General features: G+C 37.6%; 1 protein-coding gene across 2 annotated transcripts in view; it reads left to right on the top strand.

Moving 5' to 3' along the window:
* Positions 1-19,289, top strand: part of Cdh8 (cadherin 8) — a 340,478-nt gene that overhangs the window by 164,377 nt on the left and 156,812 nt on the right. For both annotated transcript variants that reach the window (XM_026392635.2, XM_077793074.1), the window contains exon 4: positions 17,018-17,185. In XM_026392635.2, coding sequence (XP_026248420.1) covers positions 17,018-17,185 — 168 coding nt within the window. The remainder of the gene's footprint in view (positions 1-17,017; positions 17,186-19,289) is intronic.

Here is a 19,289-nt window from a genome sequence, read left to right as displayed (position 1 = left end):
TCTTTTTTTTTTTTTTTTATTGGTCGTTCATAACATTGCATAGTTCTTAATACATCATATTACACGGTTTGATTCAAGTGGATTATGAACTCCCGCTTTTACCCCGTATACAAATTGCTGTATCACGTCAGTTACCCTTCCATTGATTGACATATTGCCTTTCTAGTGTCTGATGTATTCTGCTGTCTGTCCTATTGTCTACTATCCCCCCTCCCCTCCCCTCCCCTCCCCTTTTCTCTCTCTACCCCTTCTACTGTAAATCATGTCTTCCATTTGTATTCTCTTGACTTACCCCTCCTTACCTCTTATATGACATTTTGTATAACCCTGAGGATCGCCTTCCATTTCCATGCAATTTCCCTTCTCACTCCCTTTCCCTCCCACCTCTCATCCCTGTTTACTGTAAATATTCTTCTCAAGCTCTTCGTCCCTACCCTGTCCTTGTTTACACCCCTTATATCAAAGGAGTCATTTGGTATTTGTTTTTTAAAGATTGACTAGCTTCACTTAGCATAATCTGCTCTAATGCCATCCATTTCCCTCCAAATTCTATAATTTTGTCATTTTTTAATGCAGAGTAATACTCCATAGTGTATAAATGCCACATTTTTTTTATCCATTCATCTATTGAAGGGCATCTAGGCTGGTTCCACAGTCTTGCTATCGTGAATTGAGCTGCTATGAACATCGATGTAGCAGTGTCCCTGTAGCATGCTCTTGTTAGGGCTTTAGGGAATAGACCGAGAAGGGGAATAGCTGGGTCAAATGGTGGTTCCATTCCCAGCTTTCCGAGAAATCTCCATACTGCTTTCCAAATTGGCTGCACCAATTTGCAGTCCCACCAGCAATGAACAAGAGTGCCCTTTTCCCCGCATCCTCTCCAGCACTTATTGTTGTTTGACTTCCTAATGGCTGCCAGTCTTACTGGAGTGAGATGGTATCTTAGGGTAGTTTTGATTTGCATTTCTCTGACTGCTAGCGATGGTGAGCATTTTTTCATGTACTTGTTGATTGATTGTATGTCCTCCTCTGAGAAGTGTCTGTTCAGGTCCTTGGCCCATTTATTGATTGGGTTATTTGTTCTCTTATTGTCTAATTTTTTGAGTTCTTTGTATATTCTGGTTATTAGGGCTCTATCTGAAGTGTGTGGAGTAAAGATTTGTTCCCAGGATGTAGGCTCCCTATTTATCTCTCTTATTGTTTCTTTTGCTGAGAAAAAACTTTTTAGTTTGAGTAAGTCCCATTTGTTGATTCTATTTGTTAACTCTAGCGCTATGGGTGTCCTATTGAGGAATTTGGAGCCCGATCCCACAGCGTGTAGATCATAACCAACTTTTTCTTCTATCAGATGCCGTGTCTCTGATTTAATATCAAGCTCCTTGATCCATTTTGAGTTAACTTTTGTGCACGGCGAGAGATAGGGATTCAGATTCATTTTGGTGCAAATGGATTTCCAGTTTTCCCAGCACCATTTGTTGAAGATGCTATCCTTCCTCCATTGCATGCTTTTAGCCCCTTTATCAAAAATAAGATAGTTGTAGTTTTGTGGATTAGTTACTGTGTCCTCTATTCTGTACCATTGGTCCACCCGCCTGTTTTGGTACCAGTACCATGCTGTTTTTGTTACTATTGCTCTGTAGTATAGCTTGAAGTCTGGTATCGCTATACCGCCTGATTCACACTTCCTGCTTAGTATTGTTTTTGCTATTCTGGGTCTTTTATTATTCCATATGAATTTCATGATTCTTTTATCTATTTCTACAAGATATGCTGTTGGGATTTTGATTGGCATTGCATTGAACTTATAGAGCACTTTTGGTAATATCGCCATTTTGATGATGTTAGTTCTGCCTATCCATGAGCAGGGTATGTTTTTCCATCTTCTAAGGTCTTCTTCTATGTCTTTCTTTAGGGTTCTGTAATTTTCATTGTATAAATCTTTCACCTCTTTTGTTAGGTTGATTCCCAAGTATTTTATTTTTTGGGGGGATATTGTGAATGGAGTAGTTGTCCTCATTTCCGTTTCAGAGGATTTTTCGCTCATATACAGGAACGCCTTTGATTTATGCGTGTTGATCTTATATCCTGCCACTTTGCTGAATTCATTTATTAGCTCTAATAGCTTCTTTGTAGACCCTTTTGGGTCTGCTAGGTATAGAATCATATCATCTGCAAATAGTGATAATTTAAGTTCTTCTTTTCCTATTTTTATGCCTTTAATTTCTTTTGACTGTCTAATTGCTCTGGCCAGTGTTTCGAGGACTATGTTGAACAGAAGTGGTGAGAGAGGGCATCCCTGTCTTGTACCAGATCTTAGAGGGAATGCCTTCAATTTTTCTCCATTCAGAATGATGCTGGCCTGTGGCTTATCATAGATTGCTTTTACAATGTTGAGGTATGATCCTGTTATCCCTAATTTTTCTAGCGTTTTGAACATAAAGGGATGCTGTACTTTGTCGAATGCTTTTTCTGCATCTATTGAGATGATCATATGGTTCTTATTTTTAAGTCTATTGATGTGGTGAATAACATTTATTGATTTCCGTATATTAAACCAGCCTTGCATCCCAGGGATGAATCCTACTTGATCATGATGTATAATTTTTTTGATATGTATTTGAATCCGATTCGCCAGAATTTTATTGAGGATTTTTGCGTCAAGGTTCATTAGAGATATTGGTCTGTAGTTTTCCTTCTTTGATGTGTCTTTGTCTGGTTTCGGAATCAGGGTGATGTTGGCGTCGTAGAATGAATTTGGAAGTTCTCCCTCTTTTTCTATTTCCTGAAATAGCTTGAAAAGTATTGGTGTTAGTTCCTCTTTAAAGGTTTTGTAAAACTCTGCTGTATACCCATCCGGTCCTGGGCTTTTCTTAGTTGGTAGTCTTTTGATGGTTTCTTCTATTTCCTCTATTGTTATTGGTCTGTTTAGGTTGTCTATATCCTCCTGGCTCAATCTGGGCAGATCATAGGACTCAAGGAATTTATCTATGCCTTCACTATCTTCTATTTTATTGGAGTATAAGGATTCAAAGTAATTTCTGATTATCTTCTGTATTTCTGAAGTGTCTGTTGTGATATTGCCTTTTTCATCCCGTATGCTAGTAATTTGGGTTCTCTCTCTTCTTCTCTTCGTTAGCATGGCTAAGGGTCTGTCAATTTTATTTATTTTTTCAAAGAACCAGCTTTTAGTTTTGTCAATTTTTTCAATTGTTTCTTTTGTTTCAATTTCATTAATTTCAGCTCTGATTTTAATTATTTCTTGCCTTCTACTTCTTTTGCTATTGTTTTGCTCTTCTTTTTCTAGGATTTTGAGATGAAGTATGAGATCATTTATTTGTTGGTTTTTTCTTTTTTTGAGGAATGAACTCCAAGCAATGAATTTTCCTCTTAGAACTGCTTTCAATGTGTCCCATAGATTCCGATATGTTGTGTCTGTGTTTTCATTTAACTCTAGGAATTTTTTAATTTCCTCCTTGATGTCTTCTAAAACCCATTGATCACTCAGCAACCTATTGTTCATTCTCCAGGTGATGCTTGCTTTTTCCTTTCTTCTTTTATCATTGATTTTCAGTTTCATTCCATTATGATCAGATAAGATGCATGGTATTATCTCTACCCCTTTGTATTGTCTAAGAGTTGCCCTGTGACATAGTATATGGTCTATTTTTGAGAAGGTTCCATGTGCTGCTGAGAAAAAAGTGTAGCTACTTGATGTTGGGTGGTATAGTCTATATATGTCAATTAAGTCTAGGTTGTTAATTGTGTTATTGAGTTCTATAGTTTCCTTATTTAACTTTTGTTTGGAAGATCTGTCCAGTGGTGAGAGAGGTGTGTTGAAGTCTCCCATGATTATTGTATGTTGGTCTATTAGACTCTTGAACTTGAGAAGAGTTTGCTTGATGAATACAGCTGCACCATTATTTGGGGCATATATATTTATGATTGTTATGTCTTGTTGGTGTATGGTTCCCTTGAGCAGTATGAAGTGTCCTTCTATATCCCTTTTGATTAGCTTTGGCTTGAAATCTATTTTATTAGATATGAGTATGGACACTCCTGCTTGTTTCCGCGGTCCATATGAGTGATATGATTTTTCCCAACCTTTCACCTTCAGTCTATGTATATCTTTTCCTATCAAATGCGTCTCCTGTAGACAGCATATTGTTGGGTCTTGTTTTTTGATCCATTCTACTAGCCTGTGTCTCTTAATTGGTGAGTTTAAGCCATTAACATTTAGGGTTATTATTGAGATATGGTTTGTTCTTCTATCCATATTTGTTTATTGATGTTACTAAACCTGATTTGTTATCCTCTATGACTACTTTCCCCCCTTTACTGTCCTACCTCCCATTGTTGGTTTTCAATGTTGTTTTCCATTTCCTCTTCCTGTAATGTTTTGCCAAGGATTTTTTGAAGAGATGGTTTTCTAGCTGCGAATTCTTTTAACTTTTGTTTATTGTGGAAGGTTTTAATTTCATCTTCTAACCTGAAGCTTAATTTCGCTGGATACACGATTCTTGGTTGGAGCCCATTGTCTTTCAGTGTTTGAAATATGTTATTCCAGGATCTTCTAGCTTTCAGAGTCTGTGTTGAGAGATCAGCTGTTATCCTGATTGGTTTACCCCTAAATGTAATCTGCTTTCTTTCTCTTGCAGCTTTTAAAATTCTCTCCTTATTCTGTATGTTGGACATCTTCATTATAATGTGTCTAGGTGTGGATCTCTTATGATTTTGCACATTCGGCGTCCTGAAGGCTTCTAGGATTTGGGATTCTGTCTCAATCTTCAATTCTGGGAAGTTTTCTCGTATTATTTCACTGAATAGACTGTTTATTCCTTTGGAATGGAGCTCTGTGCCTTCCTGTATCCCAATGACTCTTAAATTTGGTCTTTTGATATTGTCCCATAATTCTTGGATGTTCTGCTCATGGTTTCTTAGCAGACTTGCTGAGCTGTCTATGTTCTTTTCCAGTTGAAATACTTTGTCTTCATTGTCTGATGTTCTCTCTTCTAAGTGATCTACTCTGCTGGTAGTATTCTCAATTGAGTTTTTAAGTTGGTTTATTGTTTCCTGCATTTCTAGAATTTCAATTTGTTTGTTTTTTATTACCTCTATCTCCCTGTGAAATTGATCTTTGACTTCCTGGATTTGTTTGTCAATGTGATCTTTCATTGTCTGATTTTGCTGTCTCATGTCTTCCTTGAGACTCCAGATCATCTGAAGCATATATATCCTGAACTCTTTATCTGATATTCCATCTGTTGCAGCTATTACCTCATCTAAAGTTGAGTTGACCTGCATTGCTTGTGGTCCTTTCTTTCCTTGTCTTTTCATACTGCCCGCGTTTCTTTCTGCTTGGTGCAACTGTTGTGTTTTGAAATTTACCCCCTATTTATTTATGTTGCTCTTGTATACTTGAAAAGTCTCCCTTGCAGGTGCGGGCGGCGGCTGTGCCCCTACTCCAATTGGGGTGACGTGTCTATCACGCTGGCGTCTCTCTGGGCCTCTTCCGGGAGTGGAAGGCGGCTCTGCTCTGTCCCTATTCCAATTGGGGTGTCGTGACTACAATGCTGGCAGATCGCTGGGCCTCTTCCGGGCGTGGGCGGTGGGCTTGGCTGGTGGGATTCCACCTAATGGCAGTCCCTAACCTCCCTGCTTGCTAATTAATGGCTTCTCTGAGGCGCCACGCCTTCTGTAACTGCGGGGCAGGCCGCGCGAATCAGTTGGCCTGGATCTCCGGGGTCCTGCTGCTGGCTGTTTTGATGTTACAAGCTGTTGGAGAGTGGTGGTGTATTCTTCAGCTTTCCCGGATGGTGGCCGCTGACTGCCTCGGTGGAGTGTCCGCTGTGGGGGATGGGACTGTACCGCTTTCTTCCCCTTCTGAGAACCCGAGCTCGGCCCAAGGGTCCGTGTGGGCTTGGCTGGTGGGATTCCACCTAATGGCCTTCCCTAACCTCCCTGCTTGCCAATTAATGGCTTCACTGAGGCGCCACGCCTTCTGTAGCCGCAGGGCAGGCCACGCGAATCAGTTGGCCTGGCTCTCCAGGCCCTGTTGCAGGCTGCTGGGATCCCTGGCACTCTATCACTTTGATTCTTTCTGCTTGCCCCTCCCCCAGCGCTGGCTAGCCAGGTTTCCTTTTGGCTGCTACTGGGAGGAGGGGTTGGAGGTCAGGTGTCTCTGGTTTCCCCCTAGCCTGTATGGAGGCTCAGCTTGATACTCCCTCTCCCGGCAAGCCTAGGAGAGATTTTATGCGAATTCCCGCTGTCTGGGGGGTGAGCTGAATGACACCGACCTGTTTTGATGTCGCACTCTGAAGGAGAGTGGCGGTGTATCCTTCAGCTTTCCCGGATGGTGGCCGCTGACTGGCTCGGCGGAGTGTCCGCTGTGGGGGATGGGACTGTACCGCTTCCTTCCCCTTCTGAGAACCCGTGCTCGGCCCAAGGGTCCGTGTGGGCTTGGCTGGTGGGATTCCACCTAATGGCCTTCCCTAACCTCCCTGCTTGCCAATTAATGGCTTCACTGAGGCGCCACCTGTTTGCAATATTTTCATTCTTCCTACATACTGTAGGATAATTGCTGTGATGATTTAGATATGAGGTATCCCCATAAAATTCATGTGTGAGACAATGTAAAAATGCTCAGAGGTGAAATGATTAGATCATTAGAAAATTAACCTAATCTTTGAGCTGGTCCAGTAAAATGGAATAACTGGGTGGCAACTGTAGACAGGTAGGATGTGCCTAGAGGCAGTCAGTCACTGAAGGCGTGCCTTTGAGGCTCACACTTTGTCCCTCTGAGCACAGCTTTCTCTGCTTCCTGTTGCCATATTTTGAGCTCCATTCCTCTCCCACACTTTTGCCATGTTGTTCTGCCTCACTCTGGGCCCAGAGCAATGGAGTGGGCTGACCACGGACTGACCATGAGCCAAATAAACTTTTTCTTGTCTACATTGTTCTTGTCAGGTCTTTTGGTTGCAGTGATTAAAAAAAAAAAAAAAAAGAAAAAGAAAGAAAGAAAGAAAGAAAGAAAAGAAAAACCCAGATAAAACATGTAGTGTGTTAGAGTCTGAGCATACAAGGGTGAATAAGATGTTATTTCTGTAAACAATAATTTACTATCAGCTGTGGTTAAAATAGTAGGAGAGTTGGTGAAAAGGAGAAGAAACATAAAATGAAATGCTTTAAGGAGGTTTTTAGAAAAGATGTGTAGATCAAAATGAAGAGGGTAACTCGCTCTCTGTGGCAAGACTTCCTAGCTGAGTATCAGAGCTGGTCAGATAGGAAAAATGAAGTTTTAGGTGGAAAATACAGGTATACAGAAAGAGTGATGTAGGCTGCATTACTACATAAAATTGTAGAGGCACCAAAGAATGTGGAAAGTTGAAAGAAAGGACAGTGCTTGGAGAACTGAAGGCATGTGCTGTGCAGAGAGAGGCAGTAAAAGGTGTTTGGAATAAATCATATAGATATTTCAATGCAAAAGACATACCTGTTTGTTCCCTGATAAACACTAGAGGTATTACCTTTTTGGAGTTGGCAAGGGATATTCATCTCTTATAATATATTTGATTTCAATTTTTAAAAGAGCATACACTTAGAAAAAATACCTAAATTTTACTTTTTATATGTATGAATGTGTGTATATTTACAAAACTTAAGTACAAAAGCATGTGAAGTTGCACATATGTGTACTTATGCACATATGTATCTATGCATAATCCTAAGTAAACAGTATTAATAGTGTCCCAGTGGCCATATTACCAAAAACAATAAACATATTCACTGGGATCCCCATAAAAATATCAATGACATTCTTCATAGAGCTAGAAAAAAAATTTTTTAACATTTATATGGAAGAATAAATGACCCATAATAGTCAAAGCAATGCTGAGCAATGAGAATGATGCTACTGGTATCACAATATTCAATTTCAAATGATATGACTGAGCAATAGTAACAAAAACAGTATGGTAATAGCATCAAAACAGACATAAAAATCAATGTAATAGAAGAGAAGAGATAGAGATGAATCCACACAGAGACAATCACCCGATCTTTGGCAAAGCTACCAGAAACATACATTGGAGAAAAGATAGCATTTTTAACAATTGGTGTTTCGAAAACTGGACATCCCTATGTATAAAAATTAAACTAGATCCCTATCTCTCACCTGGCACAAATCAACTCAGAGAGGATCAAAGACCTAGGAATTAGGTCAGAAACACTGCAACTGCTAGAAGAAACCACAGGGTCAACACTTTAACATATTGGCTCAGGAACTGACTTCCTTAATGAGACACCTAAAGCTCAAAAAATAAAACCAAGAATCAATAAGTGGGATGTCATCAAATTAAAAAGCTTCTGCACAGCAAAGGAAATAATTACAAACACGATGAGAGCCTAAGAATGGGAGAAAATCCTTGTCAGCTCTTCTTCCAACAGATTAATATCCAGAACATATAAAACTCAAAAAGCTTAACACCATAAAAATGTATATAGAAAACCAATGAATAGATGGACAAATGAACTAAAGAGAAAAATGCAAATGACCAACAAATGCATGAAAAAAAAATATGCAGCATCCTTAGCAATCAGGGAAATGCAAATCAAACTAGACTGAGATTTCATCTTGCTTCAGTTAGAATGACAAACATTAAAAATAAATAATAATAAATGCTGGCTTGTACGTGGAGCAAAGGTATACTCATCTGTTGTTGGCAGAACTTCAAATTAGTGTATCCTCTTTGGAAAGCAGTATGGAGATTCCTTAAAATAGTAGACTGGAACTACTATATGACCTAGCTATTCCACTCCTAGGTATTTATCTACAAGAACTGGAGTCAGCATACTCTATTTATAAATACATATCAGTGTTCTTAGCAGCACAATTCAAATACCCAAGTTGTGAATCAGTCTTGTTTTCCCTCTATAAACAACTGGATAAAGAAAATGTGACGCGCGCACACACACACACACACACACACACACACACACACACACACAATGGGGTTTTACTTGGTCAAAAAGAATGAAATTATGTCATTTTCCAGTTAAATTGACAAAACTAGAAAATATCATGCTAAGTAAAACAAACCAACCATAGAACCCATCAAATATTAAATATTCTCTCTTATATTCAGAAACTCAGAAAGACATTTTAAAAGGTGGTTGAAGGAATCCCATAGAAAAAGAAGGGAGAACAATGTAGTAGAGGTAAGGGAAATAGAGGGAGGGAGGAGAGATGAGAAATGGAAATGAAGTTAACCAAACTTTGTCATGTGCATGTATGAACACATCACAATGAATCCCACTTTAACATGAACTATAATGCACCAATTAGGAAATGAAAGAACAAAACTATGTGTGAATTCACACCTATGTGTATGCTTATGCATATAATTACAAGCACAAATTAAAGTATATATATATATATATATATATATATATTTACATATATTTATATGTATGCATAGTATGTACATAATGTATAAAGTAAAACATTTTGCCTTTTATCATTTTATAACACCTACCTTAGACTCTTTTTGGCAATTTATAAAATTTTATATATGAGATTGGTGAGCCTATAAAGTTTGGTGACATGCCCATGATCACATGATTGATAATACTCATACTAAAATAACTTCTCCTCTAATTCCAGAATCTCTTCTCTAACACATACAGATTTGTGCTTCCCCTAAGACAGCACTAGGAAATGTGGGGGCAGGGGAACTCCAGTGCCTCCTCAAAAATATATCAAGCTACATTTGTGTTAATTTCCTTTCAAAATTTACATGCACACAACAGAATCAACATGACATAGATTATCTCTAAAGATAATTCAAAAACTATTATAATGTGAACATTTTTATGTAGCTAAAGAATCTTTATAACATAGTTTTTAATGCTTGCTTAATACTGCATACCTTTGATCTCTCTAGACTTCATCACTAATATCATACTTCTTTATTAATATTTAAATTGTATTTTTAACATAATAACTTAAAAAATAATAACAGATGGAAAAATAAACATCGGAATCTAAAAATTCAGCTGGGCATGGTGGCACAGGCCTAGGATCCCTGCGACTCAGAATGGTGAGGCAGGAGGATTGCAAGTTCAAGGCCAGCCTCAGCAAATGAGCAAGACCTTGTCAAAAAAAAAAAAAAAAAAAGGGGGTGGAAATGTGACTCCATGGTAGAGTGCTTACCTACGATATCCAATGTCCTGGGTTCAATCTCTAGCACAGAAAAAGGTAGTAATAATTAAATCTAAAATTTGAAGACTCGGGAGAAAGAAAAATATATAGTTCCCTTAGAGTAAGTTCTTCGTTTTAAAAATATTGAGTCAAAATATATAAATGAGCTTTGGGCTCCTGATTCATTTTAGCAATTGTATTCCTAATCATGTTATAATTTACATAGACACCAGGTGTGTAAAGTATTTCTCAGTATCCCATAGGAGATTGGTTCTCAAACTCCTCACAGATCCCCAAATCTACACATGCTCAAGTCCCTTATATAGAATGGCATGGCCTTTGCATATAACCTATGCACATGTTCTCATATACATTCCATCAACTCTAGATTATTTATAAATCCCAACATAATGCAAATGGTATGCAAATATTTCTCATACTGTATTGTTTAGGGAACATTGACAAGAAAAAAATATCTACATGTTCATTAGAGACTCAATTATTTCTTAAAATATTTTTGATACAGAGTTGGTTGCATCCACAGAGGCAAAACAAGGCAACACACAGGGACATCTAAATAAGACATAGTTTCTCCAAAAATAGGGCATTTTATCTTTATGTAATTATCTACCTTTCTTTCTATCTATCTATCTATCTATCTATCTATCTATCTATCTATCTATCATTTATCTCCCTGGTCTACCTGTCTAATTTATAAGCTAGTAGTCACAAAGAAAGGTGGATGCAGGTTTTAGCAATGTGGAGGTTGATTCGTTTTCTGATGTGTTTGTCTAAGCATGCACTTTCTTCCTGCGTGACACACCTGTGCAGGTTGCCATTTCTGTGAAGCTGTTTAGTGGGATGGTGGGCACGTGCTGATGAATCTCTGGTTGAGTGTCTTTTACACTTCCTAACTGGTAGCATGTGGAACGCATCACAGAGCCAGTAGAAAGTATGGGAGCAGTATAGGAACTCCCAAAGAACTCATCTTTTGTGAATTCCTAATCACTTAACCTCATAAGTGAAAGACCCTTTTATCACGGATAGTGAGATAACAATTGCACACTGAATTAGCAAGGGTTTCTGGGGATAACAAAGCTAGTGGTTTCATAACTGGGATAATGTGCTCAACAAGACTTATTCAAAAGAGGAGTCTAGCACAGCATTTTATATCAACTGCAATTTTGAACAGCACAATCTGGGAGACCCACGACGAGTGAATTACAGTAATCAGCCTTCAAAATGACAAAAGAGTTAATCAGCATCTCCTTGCCTTTCTCGTGAAGCCTCTCAATCTGGTGATATCACAGAAATTATAAAAAGAAGTCTTCGTGACGGATACAAAATGCTTCTCAAATGATAGCACCAAAGACAATGGGAAGGGGGGAAAAACATAAAAGTTTTAAATTTTCGAGATGACTGAAACTGTATTCTAATCAAAAGTGTTCCCTGGATGATGAGAACAAGGAAGAGCTAGCTGTTCAGCATCAGGAAGAACTTAGGCTAGTCTAGGGTTTATATTCTTAAACTTTTGCACCAGGGAATTCTCCAATGGTCTGAATAAAGGGAAGATAAACTTCTGTCTTTTAAATACTGGAGAATCGAGCACACTGATCTATTCACAGCAAGGTAGTAAATGAAGGCTTCAGAGCAAGATCTTTTACTTTGTAATCCTCTTACCTCCAAGTCCTTACCTTTCTACCTCTACTCCCCAGAGCCAGGATCAAATCTTTGTTGAATTATATTTATGTGAAAATGAAGAATTCTCATTAATTGTTAGATTAGATTAGATTTTTCCAGATGACATCCCAGGGAAACTCTCTGAAGTATAGATATTTTGTTCCCTCTTTCAAATTTACTATGCAGTTAATACTGCAAAGAATCTAGCAAGGCTAACTTGGATCCTTCCTAATACCCTTTTCAAAATTGCAAAATGTTTGGGTCCTTCATTTTCAAGAAAAAAGCGTGTCCCGGGGATGTTCTGTGACTTAGCCCCAATGCTGAATAGTTATGAGAAAGTCTAAATCTCAACCCTAGAACCAATGCTGAATTGGAAATTTATAAAAATTAAAAAAGGAAGGTATAATAAGATGAAATTAATTGTATCAACTCAAAGTTGTACTTGAATTTCCATGGCTTAAAAGAAGATCTAAGTTGATTTTGTATATTACGATATGAGGTTATTGTGACATTGTGACATCAAAGTATTTTGTACTGAGGGCCGCCATGTTATTTATCATGTTATTTAGGTTATTTATCAAATAAGTACATCAGGGAATTTCGCTGATTGTCCCAGGGGAGGAGGAACAGTCATCATAAGCTGGTTAAAAAGCTGAAAGTCCTACTTTATTGTCACGTTCATGTAATGGACATACCACATGTGAGCTCATGAACATGTTGCCTGGCATTTAAAGTGTGTGACTGTCCACGAACTCTGCTGCTGCTAGCCTACCACTATGAAAAAGAGAAATGTTTTCCAGGTCTTTGGCAATGGAAATTTATTAAAACTAGAATGTTCAAAAGGTGTTTTTAAATTGTTTATCTGGCAAAGAAGCAATAGGAATCTCTTATCTGCCTGCTTAAAATCAAAGTCAGAAATGGATAAGAAATGCCCTTTAATTGAAGATTTAAGTCACTTTTTAGTATTCATAGGTCAAAATTTTGGACTTCTCAAATCCAAGAGGAAACACAGTCTGTCCTAATTACCATATTTTCTGCTCTGTATTAGGCAGTTTAAATATCAACAATGATTTTAACAACAGGGAAGTTCTCCCTCTTGTCCATAAACAGCTTAAAGCTACTAACATGGGAACCAAAGCAGAGGAGAAGAAATAGAGTTTTAATGCAAATTTAATCTTCTGTTTTATGAGGTTATCAATGTTTTGTAATATCTAGACGGTGAAATGATCTGCCTTTTGAATAGGACTAAAAATGTCAATGAATGTGTGTAGTTAAGACCCAACACACACACACACACACACACACACACACACACACACATAAAGATCAAGTGTACTTGTGTTTTTTCCTATCCTGCCTTCATAGTCAAGGTAGCTGAAAAACAAAGAAAAGTTCCAGAAATTCTGTAGTAGATTTTGTAATGAGTTACTGCTAGTTGTAGGGTTGAGGCCAGAGACAGTGGGCTCATGCTGTTCATTACACAGTCTGAACTGAGGCCAATTAAGTGTGTTGCATGTGCTAAAGAATGCCCACCCACAGAAGCTTCCTGCTTACCTTTGCTATCAGGAAACCTACTCCAATGTTGTAGCAAGGAAGAGCTATGCAGAATCCTAGAGGTACAGCATCCTAGCTGGGTCATCATGAACAGCTCATTTAACTTAGTAAGCACTATTCCCATTGTACCAGTAAGGAAACACATACCAGCCCTGCTCCTCAAGAGCTAGCCTCTGCACCACAAGACATTGTGACATCAAAGGATTTTTGTACTGAGGGCCGCCATGTTGTCAACATGCTTGATATTTGAATAAAACACCAGTGTCCTAAATATGTCTTTTAAGGCCCTTCTTGAAATGGCTGGATTAAAGAGAATTTAACAAAGGACTGATGACAAAGGCATGACCTGGCTAGTAAAGACTGTCAAAGAGGCATCTCAACCCTACAACAGAGGCAACATCATCACTCTTAGGAAGTAAGGAGCAAGAAAATGAGAAACCTATAACAATCTAGTCAAATAACATCGAGAGTGGCCAAGCATGGGAGAAATGTTTTAGAAGGGTCTGGAACTTTTCCCTCCTGCAGTCTTAGTCTCCTAGGATATTCTAGGACTGCTGTAACCCCAAAGAGATTTAGAAAGTAGGAGATTTCCTTGAAGCAATTTTTTAAGCTTACCCTTTCATGATGAGTAAGTAGAGAGGAAAGATGGTGGATATGGAAGAAAAACTGGAGTATACAGCAAACATCGTCTAGATAATTATTAATAATTCTGATAGGAACAGGAAAAGGGGGAAGGAAATACCATGTGTGGGTTACTACTATCTGTCAAGAACTTTGATGGAATTTACTTACAGAATTTTAGAATGCCTACCATGAAAATATGGCTATTATCATCATTAGACAGGCTGCAGTAGTGAGTCCCGATGGGTCTCCTAAATCTTTTTCATGGTCACAAAGCTACTAAGTGTGAGAATAAGAAACCATGTTTGCTTAACTTCAGTTATATAGGGACCTTCATAAGGGATTCAAATTTGTTAACACAGATGAAACTTGGGTGGCATGCAACTGTGCATCTCAAGGATGGAGAGCACAAAGGAATTCTATACCTGGCAGAGACTCAGGAAGCATTTCTTCTCCTATTTGATAAGCAGAACCCTCCACTGAAATACCTCACTCCCATTTTGATAGAACTCTTTAACACTAACTGAGGTGTGCTCTTTTGAACTGAGCCACAAAACTATTTCAACCCCAGGTTTCTGAAAAACATCACCAATGAACATGTGTTTTTAGCCTTTGTATCTATCTATCTGTCTGTCTATTTATATATCTATATCTATATACACAAATGATGAGAAAAATATATCTTAATCTTCTCTGACTCTGAGAAGTTGCAGGCATTCTTCTACTCAAATAACCTGAGAGACCTTATGGACGCACCTGAACCTCTTAATTTTATTGAAAAATATTGCTACCTTCCTTGGTCAATTATATGATTTTCCTATAATTTTTAGAAGTCCCATGTCCAGTTCCAATGTCCAAAGTATGGCTTCAATTTGTGATGACCTTAGAATAGAGTACTATGTAAACTTTATCATCATTCATGAAAAGTATGTTAAGGAGTAAAACTAAAATTGGCTCAATAATCAGTATATCCTGGGTTAAGAAAATACATACCCACAGCAGAATAGTTACCTTGGTGTCTCAGCATATTAATCATGAGTTTTTGTTGTCATTGTGTTTTTTTTTTTTCTTGTTTATTTTCCATTCAAGAAAGCCTTACCATCCCTTAAGTCTGAAATGTTGGCTATATTTCTACTTTCACTATTTTTGTTTTGTTTTTAACCATATCGGTACTATCTCTTAATTGTATTATGATATGATCAAATCCTGAAACAAATAATTACATTAAAAGATATTATTATATAACTTTAAATGTTTTCAAATAAATAGGGGTATCAAACTGAGTGCTGTCTGAAAGGTGAAACCCCATAGGAAATTGGCACCAAGGTCTAATAAAGCAATAAGAACTCACAGCTCTTCCTAGAGCCTGCTCAGGGATTGGAGGGATTAGATTTCCCTGACCATTCTTGCACCTCGCTTGCTGCTCAGATGATTCAGGGACTTGATCTCCATGAAAACCTCTTACAAACTAATAATTTAATTATAGCATACATGTCCAAAGCACGTGGGGCAGGCACACACACACACACACACACACACACACACACACACACACAGATAGTAATTGCAACTTCAGAATTTGCCAAGAAAGTGCCTTATCTTCAATTTGAATTGAACATTTATGGTGTCCTGGGACTAGTGTAAGTGGAAGGGACTATCTTTAATTTTGATAGCTTTCTTTCACTTGAGCCAGATATGTAATATACATTTATTTGATAGAAATATTCTGGGCTAGTCATAATATTTTTTATCATGGACACTTAATAACAGGGATTGGCACCTTATGACCCAAAGTTAAATTAGAATGTAGAAAATAGAAAACTATAGTAGCATGGTAATATATCTTATAGGTTTCCAAAATGGGAAAAATGAAATATCCATCAATGTGGGAATGGGGAAATGCTTAAGTCAGTTGTAGCATATTCATATAATGAAAAATTGTGCAGCTGTTAAGAAGTACTGATGTGCACTACTATATATTGGCAAGCAAGTTTCTCAAAAACATCCATCGTTAGGAATAAACAGCTTCAGGAAGATATCTGATCATGCTCACATTTGAGGTTAAATGTTTCTATGCACATAGGCACATTTGTGTTGTGTATGTACTTAATGGCTTTGTGATTATGCATAACAGAATGTCAGCAATATTTTCAATGAAAAAAGGTGTAGTGGTTGGGAGAGAGCTAAATAAAGGTATTCGAAATAACTTCAGGATTATATAAGCAAATTTAAAATCTTTAACCTGAATATTAATTAACTAGTGAAATAGACCCACGGGAAGCCTGAAAAAAAAAACTCTTTAAGATTTTAGCATGGACAATTTTATCATATCTTGGTGATTTTGTTTTACTTGCGTTTCTGTTTTCTACAACTTCCTATGTTTTGCAATATTTTAACTTTATAGTAGAAGAGACAATTAAGCCATTAAAACATAAATGTAATTCAACCGTACCTTAACATTTAGAAACTTGAGTAGATTAGTTCTGATTGGTGTTTTATGCATCCGAGTTGATTCTAGTAATGCTTTTATTTCTTTCATCTTTCTAATGTATTTGTAGCTTCAGAATAATTTATCTTTGACCATAGAACCTTTAAGCTATTTGTCTATTCACTCCTCTTGTAGGGGAATTGGGGGGCCTATGATAAATTATAGGATTCTTTCACTTCCAGGGTTTTCCTGGGTGGAAAGAGTCTCCATTATGATTTATAATTTCATTTGTTAAGCAGTTTCCTTTCTAATGTATATTTTCATAAGTTCTTTGTATGGGCTTTCTCAAGTTATCTAGAGACATTTCTAACTGCAATCTTTCTCAGTGCTGCTTTCACAGATAGAGACCAGTTAAATGTCAACAGAAATGGAAAATATCTGAGTGGGTGCATGATATAAGCACAAGTGTGTTTGTGTTTGTTGCCTACATTGCTGAATGAACTCTGCCTGAAAGTCATTCTCCCACTTTTCTACCCCAGCTATTATAAAAACTGCTCTTCCCAACATGGACAGAGAAGCCAAGGAGGAGTACCTGGTTGTTATTCAAGCCAAAGATATGGGTGGACACTCTGGCGGCCTGTCCGGGACCACGACGCTCACAGTAACCCTTACTGATGTTAATGACAATCCTCCAAAATTTGCACAGAGTAAGTGGATTTCCTGCACTAGATGAGAATATAAGTATGGTATTTTCACTTGAATTTATATTATAATTTTCAGTGACACTCCAAAAACTCATAGCAAATATTGAGTACTTAATTTAGAGAGTATGAAAAAAAATAACCCCTTCGCACTTAACAACTATCCCATGAACCATCTTTATCCCCATTTCACAGAATTCAAAAACATTGGGAAAATTTCCAAATATCAAGTATGCAGTATGTAACTGAGAAGTAGAATGAGATTGAGATAAGGATGAAAATACCACTAAGATATTGATCAATTATTATTTCTGGTACTGAATAAAAGAAACCAAATGCCCAGTGTCTGTACTGGGGGAAGCCAACACACTGTAAACTTGCTGCCACACTTGCATGTCTGGCATCTGGGAGGGACAATGCCCATGACTCTCTCCACTCTTCCAGTTAAGGCTGTGCTTTGCCTGTACAACCCCAATAACACCACAGGCAGTCACCTCAGTGAATTGGGGAGACAATCATTATTTTATAAGTATCTTGTACTCTGCTGAAACACTTTTTTTTTTGAGCATTTATCCAAGTAATGTGACATAGAGGAATGAGTCAGCAAAGCCTTTCTGACACAAGGACTCCCAAATTGAAATATGAAGAATGGATAGGTTTAGTTGGAACAAGATGAAACCAGCTAGAACATAAGAAATCAGGGGAGAGATAAGGGACATTGTAGTTAAAAGATTTTTATTTTTTTGAAGATTCCACATATAAGTGAGATTGGACAGTATATTTCCTTTTCTGCCTGGCCTATTGGACTTAATGTTCTCTAGGCTCAACCGTGTTGTCATAAATGGCAAGATATCCTTTTTTTTTAAAGTTGAATACTATTCTATCGTATATAAGCACCACAGCTTTTTAAACCAGTCTTCCACCAATGGACACTTAATTTGTTTCTATGTCTTGGCGACTGTGAATAATGTTGCATTGAACATCTGAGGGTAAGGTGAGTGTATGATCTTGTATGGGACAGAAAAGATTTCACAGCAAGTAGAGCATAGAAGTACCAGGTGGAGAATGTGGCAACAGGGGCTAGACAATTAGCATAGGCAGGAATTAGCTGAACTTGGATTTATAGGCCATGTTAAGTACCACAAACTTTATTCTAAGATCACTGAAAATCCATTAGAAGATTTAAAATGGAGGTAGAGTTATAGTTTATCTCCAGGAAAATCAGGAAAAAAAAAAATATCTGGCCTTCTTCTAGTGTCTTTCTCCACACTGCCCCCAGTGAAAGGGATATTTACAAACATTCATGTAAATTGAATAGTCCTGGCAAGCAAGGGTCATAGCAGTGGAAGTGATAGAGTAAAGTATAGGTGTGGTTAATACTTTGGAGTTAATAATGGGAATAGTCTAAGGATTGATCGCCTTTTTCAGATAAAAAAATGGTTATCATATTTGTGATATTAGAGATATCCACTGGTGCTTTTTACTGGGATAGGAAACATCACAGGACAATTGTTCTTTGAAAAGAAAAGAGAGAAGAGACGGGACAGAGGGATCGAGCTTGAAAATGACATATTCAACGTACCTTTGAGAATTTACCTGAAGGAATTCCAAGGCAGAGAGAATAGAGATGCATTTTCATTAAGAATGTTAGAACTTTTACATCTTGCCATTCATAAATTAGACAATAATGCAACCCTTTTAAACAAAATTATTGAAGTGGAGAGCACCATTTCTCCTTGCCTTTCCCCAGTCTTTTATTCCTTATTCAGTTACCATTACAGTTAATGCTATAATGTGCAATTCTTCTTTCTCAGAAAATGATTATCTCAATTCAATAGTGGCAGATGAGTTTCAAAAGCAGTCCCTTTCTTAGCAGCAATAACTATTAACTATGATCACACTGATAGAGATGATGAGAATGAGCAGAATAGCAATGGATAAAGGAATGCTCCATTTGCTTGGTTTCACAAGGCTCCCTGGTGTAGGTCTGGCAGCAAGGTGAGGCCCCTGGCTGGCTTATTTACTTAATAAGCATACCTAAAGGGATCATCTGCAAGCTTACCTGGAATATAAAGTTTAAAAGCAATAGAATCATTACACCAATTATGAC

The sequence above is a fragment of the Urocitellus parryii genome, chromosome 15 (assembly GCF_045843805.1).
Source record: "Urocitellus parryii isolate mUroPar1 chromosome 15, mUroPar1.hap1, whole genome shotgun sequence".
Classification (NCBI taxonomy): domain Eukaryota; kingdom Metazoa; phylum Chordata; class Mammalia; order Rodentia; family Sciuridae; genus Urocitellus; species Urocitellus parryii.
Note: the sequence above shows the minus strand (reverse complement) of the source record. Positions and strands in the feature narration are given on the sequence as shown.